We start from the raw sequence: 19141 nt of genomic DNA on the forward strand, positions 1-19141 counted from the left end.
CCTCTTCAAGATGATTCCACTTCCCTCGGTCCTGTGCGTTGCGTTGGCACGTACTTCCGCAAAACTTTATCATTTCATCGATCCAGCAGTCTCTAGGTCTACCTTACGGACGTTTTGTACCTCTTGAGTACCATTGAATAACTAGATTTGTCCAACGATTGTCCCTTCTTTATGTTATGTGTCCAAACCATTTCCATTTGAAACCTTTAGCGAATTATATTACGAATGAAGATTATTTAAAACATAAATTCTGGCAATGACTCTCATAGTAAACAATTTCAAAGTCATTGACGACTTTTTAAATCAACATCAAAATGGAGATTTTTTATGTAAGTGCATATCTTATTAAAATATGTAATAATTATGTCAATAGATGTGGATAATATCTACCATATGCATGGTTATTATGTATTAATATTGTACATTTATAAATACTGTCATGTTAATATAAATATAACTAATAATATGTAGGTACTTAATTGCTTTATGATGATTATATATTAAACTTTTCAATCATATATTATATAATTATTGTATAAAGGGAAAACTGTTAAAAAAAAAATGATAAGTATTACATGCGTAAAATAAAATATCTGCAGCTCTATAAAGTTGGTTTCATCCAGTATATAGTAATACTTTATAGTTGTCTGGCAACACATATTGCATTCAGTGATCTTCACTCTCTAGTCAAGAATTAAGTTAGTAGTGTGACCAATAATGATTAACTTCTGATTCTTCATCATTTATTAAATTCTTAATAACTGACTTCATGCAGCTTCAGTACCTCAATATTATTATAGTAGTGTTTTCTGATAAGCAAGGTGTATTAATTTATTTGATTTATTTTTGATCAGAGTATTTCTTACCTAGTATATTATATTATATATGGGGGCAAATGGTTGGCTAGGGCCTCAATGAAATGCACTAATGCCAATAGGTACATTTCTATAAAGTGTTGAGACGCTACTCTACAGATGGCCAACAAATCCTATCTCTAGCCTCCACGCGGCGTCCCCTGGGCAATGCAGATGTGGTGTGTCTTGTGACAGTATAACTCATCTGTAGCTAATAGAGAAGGGTGAAAGGCGAAACTCTGGCGCCTTAAAACGAGAGACCCCTTGGCTACGGGAAGGAAAACCCAGACAGAAAACCACACACCAACCCGTTTGGACAGCGTGGTGTGTTACGTCCAAATACCCCCATGAAACATAAACAAAAATCTCGGCCCTCATTCTCCGGAGGCCAACCTGACACTGATCACGGCAGCAATCAGCAAGGGAAGGCAGAGGGTGCTAAGAATCCCCGGAAAGACGGTAACGGCTGCCTACCGATGACCATTGCCACCTATAACGCGAGGACATTATCCAGCAACGCCAAACTTCTAGAGCTCGAAGAAGAACTCGAAAAAATCCATTGGGATGTTGTCGGGCTCAGCGAGGTAAGACGACAAGGAGACGATATCGTCAATCTCCACAGCGGACATGTACTCTGTTATAATGGGACTAAGACCGGACGCACAAGCGGTGTCGGATTTTTAATCCACAGACTCTGGAAAGATCGCATAGTTGAATTTGATTTCTCCTCAGATAGAGTAGCAAGTTTAACACTTCAGCTCAGCAAAAGATACCAGATTCTGATTTTGCAAGTTTATGCGCCCACTCAAAACTCACCTGATGAAAAAGTGGAGGAGCTATATGAAGAAATCAGTACGTTGAAAAATAAACGGAAATGTCACTTCACTATCATCATGGGAGACTTTAATGCACGAATCGGATCTCAACACCAGGATGATGTAGCGGTCGGGCACTTCGGACATGGCACCAGGGATGGCCGAGGAGACATGTTAGTAGAGTTTGCGGAAAACCACAATCTCTACATCATGAACTCATTCTTCAAAAAGAAGCCTTCTCGAAAATGGACATGGCGAAGCCCAACAAAACGAACTAGCGAAATCGACTACATCCTCACCAACAAGAAGGATATTTTTCTAGACTGCACAGTCATTAACAAATTTAATACTGGCAGCGACCACCGAATGGTAAGGTGTAAAGTACGATTTAACATCAAACGTGAGAGATCCAAACTGATGCAGAAGCCCAGAGTCCGCAGAGGCTTGAGAAGCAGAGTCGAATTCCAACAAGAGCTGGAGAACAGGCTAGTGGCTTTCCTGGCTGAAAATGACCCCCATCTCCCTACAAAACACCGATGCAGTAACAAAAATCATTATAGAATCTTCGGAAGAGACAGTTGCTGCTGTGGTCGAACGAGTAAGCAAACTTTCAAAGGAAACGTTGAATCTTATGAAGCTGCGTAGGAGTACGAAAAGCGAACAACAAGTTGCAAATGATCTCGAGTACTCCACGCTGTGCAAAACTCTACGTAAAAACATACGAGAAGATCTTCGTAAGTTCAATATGAACCTTGTTGAATCAATTGTTGCGTCAGGAAGGAGCTTACATAAGAACAAGCAGCATCTGTCAATAGGGAGACGGCAGATCACGACACTAAAAGCGCAAGATGGAAGTATCGTGCGTAACTGGGATCATCTACTGGACACTGTTGTAGAGTTTTACAGCGCTCTATACAAAGATGACACTGACATCAATTCAGATCTTCCGGTGAACGGAGAATATGGAGATCCTCTTCCCGAGGTTACTACCACAGAGGTGGAATATGCTATAATGTGCATGAAGAGTGGGAAAGCCCCGGGAGAAGATGGGCTGACTATGGATGTTCTCAAACGGGCTGGGAGGGCGGTGAGCGAAGTGCTCGCACGTCTGTTCACGTCTTGTCTGCGCGAAGAGAACATCCCAGAGTCATGGAAAAATGTCTCCATTATTATTCTCCATAAGAAAGGAGACACTGAAGATCTGAAAAACTATCGACCAATTAGTCTACTGCCAATTCTGTATAAGGTTTTCACGAAAATACTCTCAAACCGTCTCGAAACAGTTCTAGACGAGAACCAACCAAGAGAGCAATCCGGTTTCAGAAGAGGCTACAGTACTATGGATCATATACAGGTCGTCAGGGAAATCATAGAGCGCTACCAGGAATACAAACTGCCATTATATCTTGGTTTTATAGACTATGAAAAGGCGTTTGATTCCATCAAAAAATTCTCAATTATAGACGCCCTTAGCAACCAAGGAATTTCCAGACGCTACATAAACATATTGAACAGTATATACAGTGATGCCACAGCATGCGTGAAACTCCACAAACGGTCGTGTAAATTCCCCATTAACAAAGGTGTCCGGCAAGGTGATACCATTTCACCTAAACTATTCACCGCTACTCTTGAGGACTTATTTAGGAAACTTGATTGGGAGGAAAAAGGTGTTCCAATTAATGGGGAGCACCTCAGTCACCTGCGCTTTGCAGATGATATTGTTATACTCTCACAAGACCCGAAAGACCTCCAAAATAGAATGCAAGAACTCGCGGATATCAGTCAAACGGTCGGTCTAAAGATAAATGTCTCAAAGACAAAAGTGATGAGGAACTGTTTTTCGCACCCTGCGATTATCTGCATTTCTGGCACCCAACTCGAGCAAGTCAGCAGCTACGTCTATCTCGGACAGCAGGTGTCCATAGACGGAAGCATGCACGATGAAATTGCTCGAAGAACAAAGCTGGGATGGAGTGCTTTCGGACGTCTGAATATTATCTTCAAGAGTGACCTACCATTATGTCTTAAGCGTAAGGTGTTCAACCAATGTGTGCTACCCGTGCTCACGTATGGCTGCGAGACGTGGACCCTCAACACGAGAGATGTCCAAAGGCTAAGAGTCAGGCATGGAGAGGTGCATGTTGGGCATCACGCGAAAGGACCGTAAAAGGAACGAATGGGTTAGGAAGCAGACAAGAGTACGCGATGTAATAGACGTTGCCAAACAGCTGAAATGGAGATGGGCGGGACACATTGCTCGCCGAAAGGACGGCCGCTGGACAAATGCCGTCATCCAGTGGTACCCAAGGGGTACGAAACGGCCACAGGGTCGCCCTAAAAGCCGCTGGATTGACGAACTGGTAAAGTTCGGCGGAAATACGTGGCAGCGAACGACACAGGACCGAGAGAGTTGGAGAAAGCTTGGGGAGGCCTTCATCCAGCAGTGGATTGACCCCGGCTGATGATGATGATGATGATGATGATATATTATATCTTTTAGTATGATAATTAACATCTGTAGTATAGTTGCCCAGGGGTGAAGGGTAGAGGTAGGCTGTTAAGATCAGTTGAAAAATAATATTTGAGAAATTTTGGCACGCGTACGTGAAAAGTTCTCCGACCCTGGTATCTTCTTCTTCTTCACCCTGTCACGTCCCAGCATTGGGACATAGGGCAAGCATAAGTTGGCGCCACTTCCCTCGGTCCATCGCTAACTCTTGCGCCTCCCGCCATGTCAGACCTGCAGCACGTAGGTCACTCTTGTAGCACTGCTGCAGGGTGAGAGAGGGCCGGCCACGGCGACGGAACCCTTGAGGCTGTGCCACAAGGTTACGAAGTGCCGCACTCTTTGGCGGCATCCGGAATACGTGTCCCAGGCACGTAAAACGTCTCTTCGTGATAACTTCCATCACCGAAGGTTGTTGTGTCTGCTCACGAACTCGGGTGTTTGTAACGCGGTCGTACCAATGTACCCCTAAGTTTGGCAGACACATCGATTCTCAAAGCTCAAAACCCGAGACTCTTGAAGCTTAGTTAAACAAACGACATTTGGTCCTCACAGAATACAGCCTTGACCTCCATGCAACTCCAAGTTGGTTGAACGCAGAGCCCGCCACACCCATGTGGATTCCAAGCTTACTAGAAATACTACCATCATCGACAACCGTGACAACCAAGTATTTGAAGCTGGATACCACAAGTATTAGGATGTGTGCAGTTACATTTTTGTATTGATATTTTCAGTCCACAACTACGAGCTTTACCAAATCTGAGATTGGTTATGAGAAAGTCGATGTCAAAGACGAGTTTGTCGAAAACACTTTACTTCAATTTCACGATGAGGACCCTGAAGTGAATTTTTCTGCACCAGAAGGCACTCTGGAAGATCGGGTACGTTCAATTATATGTATATGGCCAGCGCCATCTTTAGAATAATAAAGCCTGAGCATATCTTTTTGCACAAGCAACGAGTGGTCCACTGATTAGCTGTCAAAATCAGATCCCAGATTGCTTGACACATTGATTCGTCCTTTCTCGTTTCAAATTGAATTATAAAAAATTCTCAAATCAAATATAATAATATTAACTATCAGTGTTATTTATAAATAATATGCATTCTTGTTATTCATCTGCTGTCAAAGTCAGACTAGTCCTTCACACAAAAACCGGTAGTAATATTATCGATTTCCAAAAAATATGTACGAGTAGCATTGATATATGCATTACACTTGTAGAAGGTGTGTTAATGTTATTGTATTATGTAACTCATCTATCCAAATCAAACCATTCCCTGTGTGAACACGACAGAAGCGTCAGTATGAGCACTCTATAGAATAATGACAGGGAATGACAGGTCATCCATTGACAACAACGGGAGCGGCAGAAAAAGTAGGAGCAGTCGTTGTGAATGTACGGTTTTCTACTTGAGTCGGCAATGATATGACCCAAAAGTAAATATGTCACTGTAAATATCAGAATTGTACCTGCAGTATTCTGTTGCGGCGGAGGATAGGTATTGCAGATGTAAGACAGTAGTAGTTCTTCGCGATGATGGAGAAGACGAGAATTTATTTACTATTTCAAATAACTACAAGGGTACAATCGATACAATACAAAAAACATAACGCCAATTTGGTGCGATGTGTCTTTAACGGAAACCTGCAATCGAGTGAGATGTACAATCGATTCTGACCGTCTTACTATAAAATAATATGTTGAAATCATCATGAAATAATCTCTGACGACCATGTGCGATCCTGATCATGCGAAATGGATGTCTACCACTTGCCCACCATGTTAGGTCCATACTCTGACTCAGCGCTGTCCAACTACTTTTAGGCCGTGGTCCATTTATTCTTTAGCACCATTTCGGGGCCAATGGGGATAGGTAAATGAAAAGTCAGTTAATGTCAATTCAAAAGTTATTTTTTATTCAAAAATATCATAAATAACAACTAGAAATAATAAAAACTAGTTTTTTTTATTTATTTTTAACGCAATTCTCATCAACAAATTAATGATTTTATCAAGCTGGAAAAATTAATCAGTTTATTTCTATGTTTTGAAAGTGTATTTTTATTATTTGGGTAGTATTATATTGAAATGTTTTTATATTTTAATGCAATGGTTTCCAAAGTTTATGTTACTATGCTTTCCTTTAAAAAAAATCTATTCTTGGCGCCTCCTTCTCCTTTATTTCATTAAATAATACAGACAACTTTTTAAATAGTCAACAATGTACTAATACAAAAATGAAAAAAAAATATATAAAAATAAGCAAGGTTTTACTACCTACTAATATTATATTCATTTTTAAATTAATTTGTTTTTCATGCGACGTATGCGCTTGTTTACTAGCACAATCAATTTCAATAGTAGTCAATCCAAAGTCATTGACAAAAATGTATTCTATCATAGGCCCCAGATCCTGAAGCGGGCCCCCAGGCCAGAATCTTTCACACATATTTAAAATATTTTATAGTCCTGAAACAAAGCAGCGCCTATATATAAAATAATTTGAAAATTACATTAGCAAACTAACAAAGAACTCAGTAAATAGATTTTTGTTTGCTTCAATATATCTGGCATAGAAATTATTGAAATGTGGAGACATGGCAAACTTACTTTTTTGTAATTTTGATTTCCAAACTGCAATTTTTTACGAATGCCTTCACTTTGTCTTTTAAATCAGTGAATGCATTTCTGTACGTTAGAGAATGAACCACGGAAGTCCAGTTTTTACCGTTTCTGAGTTAAATATGCAGAAAAATTTCTTTTATTTCATTACACAAATGGATGAAACACCGAAATCCATAAGTAGTAAATTAACCGATATAGCTAATTAATAATTCACTTTAGTGCATAAGCAACGGGTGTCCTTTTTACGATGTTTATGTTCTAAGAAAAATGTTAATAAACCATTATAATAATTCCATAAACACGGAAGTCCAACAAACGTTAGGTATGATTTTCGTTTTTCTTTGTAAAAATCCACACGCGCAGTCGGATTTCGACAAAATTTGGACCGTAGACGGGGGCTGACGAGCCGGAGTGCGTGGTTGGGGTCTCAAATTTTAGATTTAACCCGTTGCACCCCGGGGACAGTTTTACGGTATTTGCGGAAAAAAAGTCGCCGCGTACAAGGTCTTGAAACGCGGAAGTTAATGCTGCAACCCCCATTTTTCATTGAAAATGTCGGTAGAATGTGTACATTTAAAAAATATTGGCATTTATTTCAGCTTGATTGGAGGTCAAATGGCAAAGTTAGACTAGAAAAATTAATAACCGCCAGGTTGGCGCGGGCGACGTGTTACGCGTAGATCGGAATGCTTCACTCACGGACAATAATTGTATGTAGTGGCATCAGAGCCGGAGTGCGTGGTTGGAGTCTCGAATTTCAGTTTTAACCCGTTGCACCCCGAGGACGCATCAGAGCCGGAGTGCGTGGTCGGGGTCTCGAATTTCAGTTTTAACCCGTTGCACCCCGGGGACAGTTTTATAATAATAATGGAATTTGTACTACTTTTTTACATATTTAAATGCAATAAATGTACAAAAAAATTTAAATCTAAAATATTATATTTTTTTACTTTTTTAAATCCAATCCCTTGCACTCTACGTAACTCCCGGGCAGCGCCGGGTGATACAGCTAGTTATACATAAAAAGTATTACAAAAATGTTTTATTTATTTTTCAAAGAATATAACCACACAAATGAACCCAAAATTGTGTCTCTATCGCCATATAGCTATTCAAAATGGATTTTCAATTAAATAAAATATAAATTTAATTCGGGTTTGATTTGCCCAAGCAATGATGCCTGTGATGCCAGCGATAGCCCTAAGATGAGTCTTAAAGATGTCAATACATATTTCTTTTGAAGAAAAAGAAATTCAAAGACACCTTTTGGAAGACCACATACAGGAAGCAGCTGCAATTAAATAAGATTGATAAAACTTTTGCAACAGAAAAAATTACCAGTATTTGTGAGAAAATTGTGGACCCTGAATATTACAATTTACGATGATGCAAGTGGTGAGTAAGACACAGCACTAATGTGGATGAAATAAAAAGTGGAAGGGGGGGGGGGGGTGGTAACAAGATCGGCTGCTGCTTGATGAAATGGGCATCTAGCAATGTTTTAGCAAATATTGAAGAGCTGACGATTTGGAATGATAATTAATTGCCCTGGCCAAGATGGGCGGACAACATTCAAAAGGATGCGGAAAGGCTGGGGATAGTCAACTGGGAAGAGAGAGCGCTAGACAGAGATGCCTGGAGAAACGTTGTGCAGTCGGCCATGGACCTGAACGGCCCCTAGCGCCAGTTTAATAATAATATTTTCATATACCTGGTTTCTAAAAACTATTCCTACGCTGAAAATCATACATCACAAATTCCTATTACGAGGCCATACACACATGGAGATAAACACTGACCACTCTATAACAAAACGTCAAAAAAGATGCTGAACGGTATGCAGATTGTTACTCCATGGGATTGGGTTCAGTTTGTAGGGACATGTAAAAGAAACAAGCCTTTTAAAGTTATTAACATGGAGTTAAATTATATAAACAATTATTGCTCTTTGTATGCATCATCTTCAGCTCCTTTTGTGGCTCGAAAAAAGAATATTGATGGCACACATTTTTTTTCTTTTTTATTTATATCTTAAGATGGCGCTGGTTATTTACGTTATAAGGCGAAGTTCTCCGATGAAGATTTCCAAACTATGGACCTCCGACCTTCTCGCTCACTGTAAAACGCCACAAACTTTTTTTAAAACTGACACATTTTCCCCCGTATATACCAAGTCGCAATGGCCGACCGGTCCAACTGAGGGTCGAACCGACTTGAGAAGCTCTTCCCTTTCAACCGACATAATATGGGGACACTCCCAGAGGATGTGATCGGCATCCTGCAATTCAGCACATAAGCAAGACGGAAATTCTATTAGGCCAAGAGATTCGAGGCAAAACCACCATGTCCGGTTAAGATCTGCAAACTATGAAACAATGGATATCTCCAGAATCGCAAGAGTTTTATGATAGAATTCCACATAATTCCTCATCAGCTGATGTCCCGAAATAATTCTCATTGCGTTGATTTTTTTCTAGAACAATAATAAATTTCAAATAATCTTGTACTATTATGTAAATAAAAAAATATATAATTCCTTTTCATATTCAGACTTACTGAAATATTTTGTGTATTTATAATAACATAATTATTAATAATATGATGTACAGGAAATAAAAATAATTTATACCCATATGGACTTCCGTGTATTATCTATGGGTGAAGTATTGCTTAGTGGTACTTCTACATTATGTGTTAGAACATGAAACACGGAAGTCCATTAATTTATTAATTCTAAATAATTTGGTATTTCTATTTATACTATGGTCAAAAATAAATTTAATTATGAATAATACCGTTTACAGACCCTAATTACTATAGTTCTTTAAAAAGTTATAGATTTTCAAACATTAAACCTACACTAAAATCACTCTCCTGAACAAAAGTCCAAACGTGACTTCCGTGGTTCATGCTCTAACGTATTGATTTTAGTAGTCCTTGCATTGATTTATTCAATCATTTTTTTTTTTAATTTCAACCAAATAGACAAGTTTCACGACAAAATTATAGTTCCTATACAAATTTGCCTCAAATTTCAACATTGTGATTATTTGACCCATTTACTTATTTTTTAACGATATAGCCAGAGCGCTTCACAATAGTATTATAGAAGTGAGGTACTTGGGGTGTATGTGGGTATTTGTACTGTGGCTGTATTAATTGTGTTAAACTTCGCGCCTCCCTTTGCAATACTCCGCGCCACCCAGTTTGGAAATCGCTGTTTTAATGTATGATGGGTTATTCTCTCCCCAAGTTTTGATGAAAAATTTGCTGTATAGCTCGGGGGCCGCAATAAAATTATGACGTGCCGCCATTTGGATACCGCTGCTCTTACTCATGCACAATAATTAACTTTTCCAAATTGCAGGTTTGCTATCTCATAGCATTACTAAATAATTGTATATCTGGGTACTGACTATTGTATTGACTACTGAAATTTTTTTATATAATAAATAATATTATAATATTGGGTTACAGGAATCCGATGACAACCACACTTAACTTAATTTAATACGTTGATTGACAATTGATTTTAATATAACACTAGTAATTTCTTTATAGAATTCTACCCTGAGAATGGTCACAGAACAGTACAATAAGTACGAAATTCGACTGAGCGATGTGGATGTAAATACATCTTTCAAAGGGAGTGATATCAGAAATCACTCGGAACCTACATCCGACGATATTAAAGAAAGGGTGAAAAAGCGCCCTGAGATAACAACAGATGAAAAAAACATGAAGCAAGAACACAGCGGTGTACAGCAATATCATTGCAATGATTGCTCATTTAAATGCTGGCAACTCAGTCAACTTAACATACATAAAATGACACATAGTTTTGAAAAAGCTCATCAATGTCCTGTTTGTCCCTTAAAATTTGCTTTTGTTAGTGCGCTCGAAAGACATACAATAATTACGCACACCGGTGAAAAACCTTACCAATGCGATATTTGTTCATATAAATGCACGCAAAGTAATACTCTCAAAAAGCATAAAAGGACACATTCTGGTGACAAACCATATCATTGCAAAGTATGCTCATAGCAGTGCTCGGACTTAGGTAATCTCAAAAGACACCAGGTAAAACATGTCGAAAAAACAAATCAATGTGCTTTTTGTTCATTAAAATTTACGTTGGTTAGTGATCTCGAAAAACATAAAGTTATACATACTCGTGAAAAACCTCATCAATACGATATATGTTCTTACAAATGCACGCGAATTGATATCATGAAAAAACATAGAAGGATGCAAGCAGTTGAAAAACCAAGTCATTGTGAAGAAAGTTCGTTTAAATGCTCAGACATAACTACTTTAAAAACGCACGAGAAAACACACATTGATAAAAAACCTTATCAATGTGGTTTTTGTTCATTAAAATTTACGTTGATTAGTGATCTCGATAAACATAAAATGATACATTCTGGCGAAAAAGCACTTCAATGTGATGTTTGCTCATTAAAATTCGCGTTAGCTAATGATCTCAAAAGACATAAGAAAACACATACTTGTGAAAAACCCTATCATTGCGACATATGTCCATATAAATGCACAAACCTGTGTATCCTTAGAAAGCATAAATTGGTACATTCTGGTGAAAAACCATATCATTGCGATGTATGTTCATTTAAATGTTCGCTAATAGGTAATTTATAAACTCATAAAATGACACATTCTGGTAAAAAACCTCACGTATGCGATGTTTGTGGGTCCAAGTTCACGCAACTTAATACTCTCAAAAAGCACAAAAAGACACGTCATACTAATAATTAATCCCAATACTTGTCAATATTAGAACACAACAACGGCGAGGTACAAAAACGACGTTGCTGGATATTTTGTCAATGGCGTACGAATAAAATATATAAATTATTAAGAATATGTAGATTATGTAGTTTTTTTTATATAAATAAACATATTTCAGATAATAAATTGAAGATTATAGTGTCAAATATTGGTCTGTCTTGTTATAGACCCCTGTTTATATTACTATGAGTCCGCTCGTAAATGTTTCAAGCCGCTGTGGACTCCTCAGAGACACCCTCAACCGGGAAAATTTGGGGTTGTAGCTTTAACTACATGTCAATTAATACCATTTTTCCCAACCGGGCTTCTAGCAGACGTCAAAACGACTTTGGCTTCCAAGTTCTGTAAGTTTTTTTGAACAGATTTTTCTCAGTAATTTAGCATGTCAACTAAATATACGTTTAATAAACACAATGCAAGCAATTCCTTTACTTGCTTTAGTAATATAAGGTATGTAATGTTTTATACTGTGATCTTTTCAATGTATGATGATTTGAAACAAACGCAGTAGGTACATATTATTAATATTCTTTTAAAAATTATTGGCAGTATAACAATATTTGTAAAACTATTTTCAATAGCTACGTAATATCAATAAATATTGTGTTAAAGTTATAACAAATGTTTATTTTTTCATTCGGTATAAAATACACTAATTAAGTATATTGTTCCAATCCCGATATTCTAGAAATTTTGAATTTTTATGGCCACGTTATTTCCATGCGTGATAGAGGCCAGGACCTAATTTGGCTGAAAGCTGTTTCCTCATGTCAGGTTCACCAGGCACCAATAGCGACGGCTGTGCGGCTGGTCAATGCACTCCTAAGAGATGTTAGACATTTTTAGCGATGTACTCTGCTTTAAATAAAAATTATTGTTTAATTTGTATATTTTTTTAAAATTATTGTTATTAATTTATTATTCTATAAAAGTATTTTTTGCATTGTTTTTTTCTCTAACCCTTTTCTTCTCTCGTTGATTTGCTTGTAATTTTTATTTTAATTGTCGTTGTGATCGTCTTGAATTATTATTTTTTTATATTCTCAAAGATACCAAATATACCTATAGCATTTTTTCTGTACATTTAAAGCTGTTGGACGCATCAAAGAAAGGCACAAGTCAGTGCGCTTTTTGCAAGCTAGTCGCCTATCGACAAATGCTAGGAAGAGCAAACAAACGCGGTAGACTATATCATGAATATGAACTAGCTAAGAGTATGGGGTAGAGACCAACCACCAACGCATGTTTTAACCAACGGAGTACCTAGTTACCTAAATTTACAGCTGGTGAGCATCGCAAGTATAAATAATTACAAGGTAAAAAGAACTTTTTATTTGCAACGTTTTTAAATTTTTTGTTGAATTATTATACTCAATATGCTCAAACTTGTACTTGATATTAAGTAAATAAAATATAAAGAAATATAGAAAAATGAAATGTCATTTTGATTTCCATAGTAACGCACGTATATATTAATAATTTAGTTTACCACCCCCTTAGCAACCATTAATAGTCCAATAGACCAATCCATACAAAACAGAATTAACTGAAAATTAATTCAATTCTGCTTAAAGATGATTAAAAGAATGCATTGGCATCGTGTTCTGATATATTCTAAAAGTTTCAAATGTCTAGCTACTCGGGAAGTTAGTTAAAAATCGATTGCAAGATTTGTATAGGATAAACAAAATAAAACACAAAACATGCAGTAATATAATATAATGCAGTAATTTATTTTATATAAATAAGGCATGTCATGATTCAAAGTTATATATTAGAATTACTGATAATTATTAAAACATAAATCACAAATTTTAAATTTAATAACTATTTTTTTTTATGTTTTAAAACAAGATCTAACAATCTACATTTAAAAAATTCGAAATTCCAGAAAATTATTCATCATTATTTCCAATAAGAGGTCACTCATTTCTGCCTTGTCATCGCAATTTTGGTTCGAAAAGAATATTGGAAATCAATACACATGCAACGATAATAATATGGCAAAATGCAGGTATCAAAGTCCAAATTTAAGGATATGTATAATGCCAGCGTTCCATTGGCGAGCCAAAAGTCCGAGGACAATACATCGTCCGATTTGTCTATGGTCTGCAACTGATCAACGAACGAATAAAAAGTCGAGCTGTCAAAAGTCAAAAGTTGCGATTATCGTAATGTCTTCCGATAATCATATAATGATGTGTTATTTATATGTAGACTTGCATAAAATAATATAGCAGTGAAAACAACACAAATTGTATTTATGAATTTCATAATAACAATAAAAAAATAATTGGTAAATCTCTCATTTTCTAATGTGTAAATTAACAAATTAATCAATGAAAATGTTTAAAACAACTGCAAATATTTTTCGGTCAAACGAAGTCTGGCAACTCGGAGAGTAAAATATCAGACATGTTTGAAATCCAACAAGCCTAGTCTGCGAATTAAAAAGACCGCAGATCTGGGGTGCTCCACGCGAAAAAAAAATCCGAAGACTGTAAGTCATCTGACTTGCGTGCCAATGGAGCGCCGGCTTAATAGCAATAAACATGAAAAAAATATTGATTTTTACAATGAAATAATCCAATGGGAAATGAGATAAGAAATTGAAGTTTTAAATAAAAATATGTTAAGTACCGAATTTAATAAAAGCGGATTTCTAAGATGTTATGAAAGTTAAATTAATATTATTACTTTACTATACATAATATACCTTCGTAAATGGCCCGATGTTCGAAATTAGAATTAAGCTCATCACTGTATAACAATTAGTATTGAATGCTATGTCAAATGTTAGCAAGTGGTGCCCTCACTCGGCAGACGACTTATACTGATGTAACTTTTGCTTGATAATTGAAACACCCCACGTCGAGTACTTTTAAACAGCTTTATCTGAGGTGTGGGTTTTATAACAAAAATTTCTTATATTATTATCAAGCGTGTTTCACTTTTACTTCACGATAATTTTTTTGATTAAAATAATCAGTTTTCCTTAATTATTCCAGAATATACTTTTATGGACTTGGGTATCCTTTAATAAAATTAGTGATTCAATTATCAACAAGATATCAGATATTAATTTAGGGATGAATCTGTAGCTGTCAGCAGATTATTGATCGGCGGATATTTCCGCGATATCTATATTTGATATAATATGAATCTTTCATTTACAATATTTTTGTGTGAGGACTGTGCGAGGGATGAAAACATGTGTGCGGACATATTAAGTAGGTGTGCGCACGCACACCTTATACAGAACATTGCTTGACACAAGAGGAAACATTAAACATAGTTTTTCATAATACTTGAATACGCTCACGTCTTGATAGATTGTCTTTAGTCAGAAGCATCAGAGTATGTGGTTTGAAGTACCTAGGTATTGAGTCTAAATCATTTTTGACCACATTTTTGAATTATCATAAATTTAAGTTTTATCCAGTTCCCATTCAACACAGATACGAGTTAAAACTATCCTCAAAATTATTAAAAAATGTTTCTAATACTTATGTAAAGGCGTTTTTTTTAAATGAGAAAAAATTAAATTTGAAAAAAATATATATAATGATATAATTGATTGCAGTATTTGTTATGTGAACAAATTCACAATTGTTGTGTGACATAGATAATGGATTTATGTAACTTTTTATCGTAATTTTCATATGCATCATAATATTACGCCAACCTACATAACTCTACCGAATTGTACACGTATTTTAATACCTTTATAGTAATAACTGTATGAGTAATTATTGTAATAATATGTATTAACAGTATATGTTTTAAAGTAAAGCTAAATAAGACTCAATTGAGACTTCATAGCTTAATAATAAAAAAAAAAACTTTACCTAGAGACATCACCTTAATACTATGAAACTTATATCTATGACTCTCTCATCTAAAATACAATGCATGGCGTTACACACATATGCCATTTCATTTAAAATTAGGTTTTATAATGATTACATCTAACTCACACTAACAAAATAATGACTAAGATTTTATTATCTAAATACATATTTATTCTAATAGATTCAAGCTCTGTACTATTTTATTTAAGTCGTATTTTGCGACCTTGGTTTCGCTTTTAAGCAAATTCAGGCGCCGTGTACACTTACCGAAGGTAAACACACTGACAACGAACTCTCTTTACTCTAGCTTATATAATTAATCAATACAATAAAGTAGGTAAAACTCCATTACATACCTATAAAGTCAAAGGTTGCAAAAACTACAATAAACAAATTATGAATAGTTGAAGTGTCAGAAAAAAACTTAATTATTAAAAACCCTATCTTATTAATAATAACACACTCGAAAGCATATTATAATAAATCGTCAAAACATAATAATAGATCATTATTGTTTATGAACAATAAAAATACTACATTCAAGAGGTGTAAATCGTCAATTCAAAGAAAAATAATTGATGAGGTTAACAAATGAGATATTAGTGTTTAATAATACTCTTACATGGAACCTACTTTTTTATAACATTAATTTAAAAAAAAATACATATAAACTCACCTAATATAGACTTATACATACCTAAATCCTCATCCATACATTCGGTCGATAGTATTAATATAATTTATTCATTTATTGATTTTACAAAAATTGCAATTTTCCATGGTGGACGTTAATGGAGGAACACTTCCCTGAGGGTGTATCAATAAGTAATGTGAGACCCAATTATAAGAAATAATCAAGGCTTGATACACACATTTGAAATTGCGGAAAATGTTCCCTAGGATGATCGTATTAAGGAGGCACCCAATAATCACGTCGTTTTCGTCTACGTATACTATAATGTTTAAGGCAGCATCCATTTACGTACTTACCAAAAAATTTCCAAGATATTTCATTGAATGAATGAACTCGACTGATGCAATATTATTTTATTAAACCACATCGCATTAATGTGGTTTTTCACCAGTGTGTGTATTTTTATGTATTTTGAGATATCTATTTGCAGTGAACTTTTTAAAACACACATCGCATTGATGTAGTTTTTCACCAGTATGGGTCATTTTATGTGTTTTGAGATTACTACTTAGAGAGAATATTTTAAAACACACATCGCATTCATATGGTTTTTCACGAGTATGTATCATTTTATGTCTTTTAAGTTTATTATTTACGATGAACTTTTTAAAACACACATCGCATTGATGTGGTTTTTCACCCGTATGTCATTTTATGTGTTTTTAAATGACTAATTTGCAGAATTTTTTTTAAACACACATCGCATTGATGTGGTTTTTCACCCGTATGTGTCATTTGATGTCTCTTTAAACTACCTATTTGCAGAAATTTTTTTAAACACACATCGCATTGATGTGGTTTTTCACCAGTATGTGTCATTTTATGTAATTTGAGATCACTATTTATAATGAACTTCTTAAAACACACATCGCATTGATGTGGTTTTTCACCCGTATGTATCTTTTGATGTGTCTTTAAATTACTAATTTTCAGAAATTTTTTAAAACACACATCGCATTGATGTCTCTTTTCACCAGTATGTTTTATGTATGACTTAAGATGCTGAGACATGCATGAAACGTAGTGATGATTTAGATGTTTTACAGTTTCAAACACTCCATAACAATTATTACAAATAAAGTTACGTGGGAAATATGTAACTCTTCTCAACTTAATTCGAACCTCCTTTGGCAAGTATAATTTCTGAAATTCGAGTTTGATGTTCTGTTCATCGATGGTTATTTCCGAATGCTGCAATATCATTTTTATGTTTTTATTGATTGCATGTGCAATTTTGTTGTTACTTGGGTCATTATCAACCGTATCTTTTTTAACGATATCCAATGGTTTACTCTTACGTACTGCAAAATATTTCTGGGTAGAAATCTACAAAAAGAATAGGAATATTAATATATTCAAAGCAATACTATGTAAAAAATATCAATAAAGTATACTTATGTTCCAATGTCCCCTAATATAGCACTGATACTATGTCGTTTGTAAAGTGTTTTTCTGTTAAAACGATACGTTACACTGCGCTCACTCGTTGACATTTATAATCAAAATCTTTTCTTTTTTTTTTAATATGGTGAAAATTACAAATAATTAATATAAGACGTTTACAACATGTAATTTAGAAGAAAATGAATAATAATAAAGGAGTATTACATATTTATTTAAAAAAAAAAAGAAAAAGATGGCCATTAAAACAGTAGAATTAGTATAGACATTAAAAATTTAAATAATAAGGAAGTCACCGAATGAGCTAAGCATACCCTATTTTAAGAATTTATAAAACAATGCCTACATATACTCATCCTGACGCAGGTGAAATGTCAATATCTGATGAAATTTGGTTGTACAAACTTATTGCCATCCTAATTTCCATTACCAATGGCAGGTTAGTTGTGCACCTTTGGAGAACAAAAAATGGATGCCCACGATTCTTAAGATAATTATCAGACACACAAATGAATCCCACGAAGAATGTCAGTTTTCATTTACGCCGCGTGTAAGTCGGAAAAAATATGTAGCTAAATGAAGATCTCTTTTAAACTTTAAGCTACAGTATGTAAGCATACCTAATGATCAGTATATACAGTCTGGCAAATCTTCATGAATAGAACCACGCTTGAACAACTCTAATAAATTATTCAAATTTACTCAGAAAAGCTGTTGTCGATTTACATAACTTATAGATAACTGCATTTAAGAGCAAAATTGCGTTTAGCGATGAGGTTTATTTTTTTTTAACGGGTTTGTTAATAAGGAAAATCGTCCACACTGAATAAGACCAATCTAGAATACTCCCTCGTATTCATTACATCCACAAAAATGCACCGTTTCATGCGGTTTACACGCTGGTGGCATCGACGCACAATTCTTTAAAAATGGGGCGAAAGCCCACGTCAACGTCAATGGAAATCCTTGTCATACCATGATTATTTTGATTTAACTATGGATTTATTCGAAAGAACAGTGATTTAATTTCAACAGGATGTGCCATACAGCTATCGCAACCATCGTTTTATTGTATTGTTACTATCGTAGTATTGGCGATCACTTGATTTTGAGAAATGGACCTGTCAAATAATTGGCATACACGCTTGTTCAATGTGATATCTCTGGATTACTTACTGTGAGGCTTCGTGAAGTCACTGGTATATGCTGATAAACCAGCAGCATTTAACGTATTAGAAGCCAACATTTCACGTACTATACGACCGGCAGTGCTTTAATAAAAGTAGTCCAAATTGGGCGCCCAGAAATTGCTTAGTTGAGAATACTAAGGCCACATACCCGAAATCATTTTCAAATGTTAATGTTATGTAGGTGTCGAATTTTCGAAAAAAAAATATTTAATTTTAACTTGTAATCTTTTTTACAATTTAAAGTTTCATCGGGCTTTAAAAAAAACATTTGTAATTAAACATACCTGGTCTAATGGCTTGTATTGTAGATTAGAGCAGCAAGGTTGGGTTAATTCATCATCAATATGGTGGATTGAATTCTCAACAAATTCTTCTTTGATGATAA

The 19141-nt window shown here is 35.3% G+C and overlaps 1 protein-coding gene across 1 annotated transcript; it reads left to right on the top strand.

Annotated features, from left to right (window-relative positions):
• The first annotated feature begins 1747 nt into the window (after window positions 1–1747).
• Window positions 1748–2314, top strand: LOC147075528 (uncharacterized). The gene has a single exon (XM_085942406.1). It carries the CDS (start codon window positions 1748–1750, stop codon window positions 2312–2314), a length of 567 nt encoding a protein of 188 aa, XP_085798532.1.
• The last annotated feature ends 16827 nt before the right edge of the window (window positions 2315–19141 follow it).

Source organism: Rhyacophila brunnea, unplaced genomic scaffold, assembly GCF_057557595.1.
Source record: "Rhyacophila brunnea isolate RB1 unplaced genomic scaffold, BYU_Rbru_1.0 scaffold_142, whole genome shotgun sequence".
NCBI lineage: Eukaryota > Metazoa > Arthropoda > Insecta > Trichoptera > Rhyacophilidae > Rhyacophila > Rhyacophila brunnea.

Bases quoted from the DNA above. Each gene is read 5' to 3' on its own strand.
- LOC147075528 (XM_085942406.1), top strand. From the start codon at position 1,748: ATGGGAGACTTTAATGCACGAATCGGATCTCAACACCAGGATGATGTA.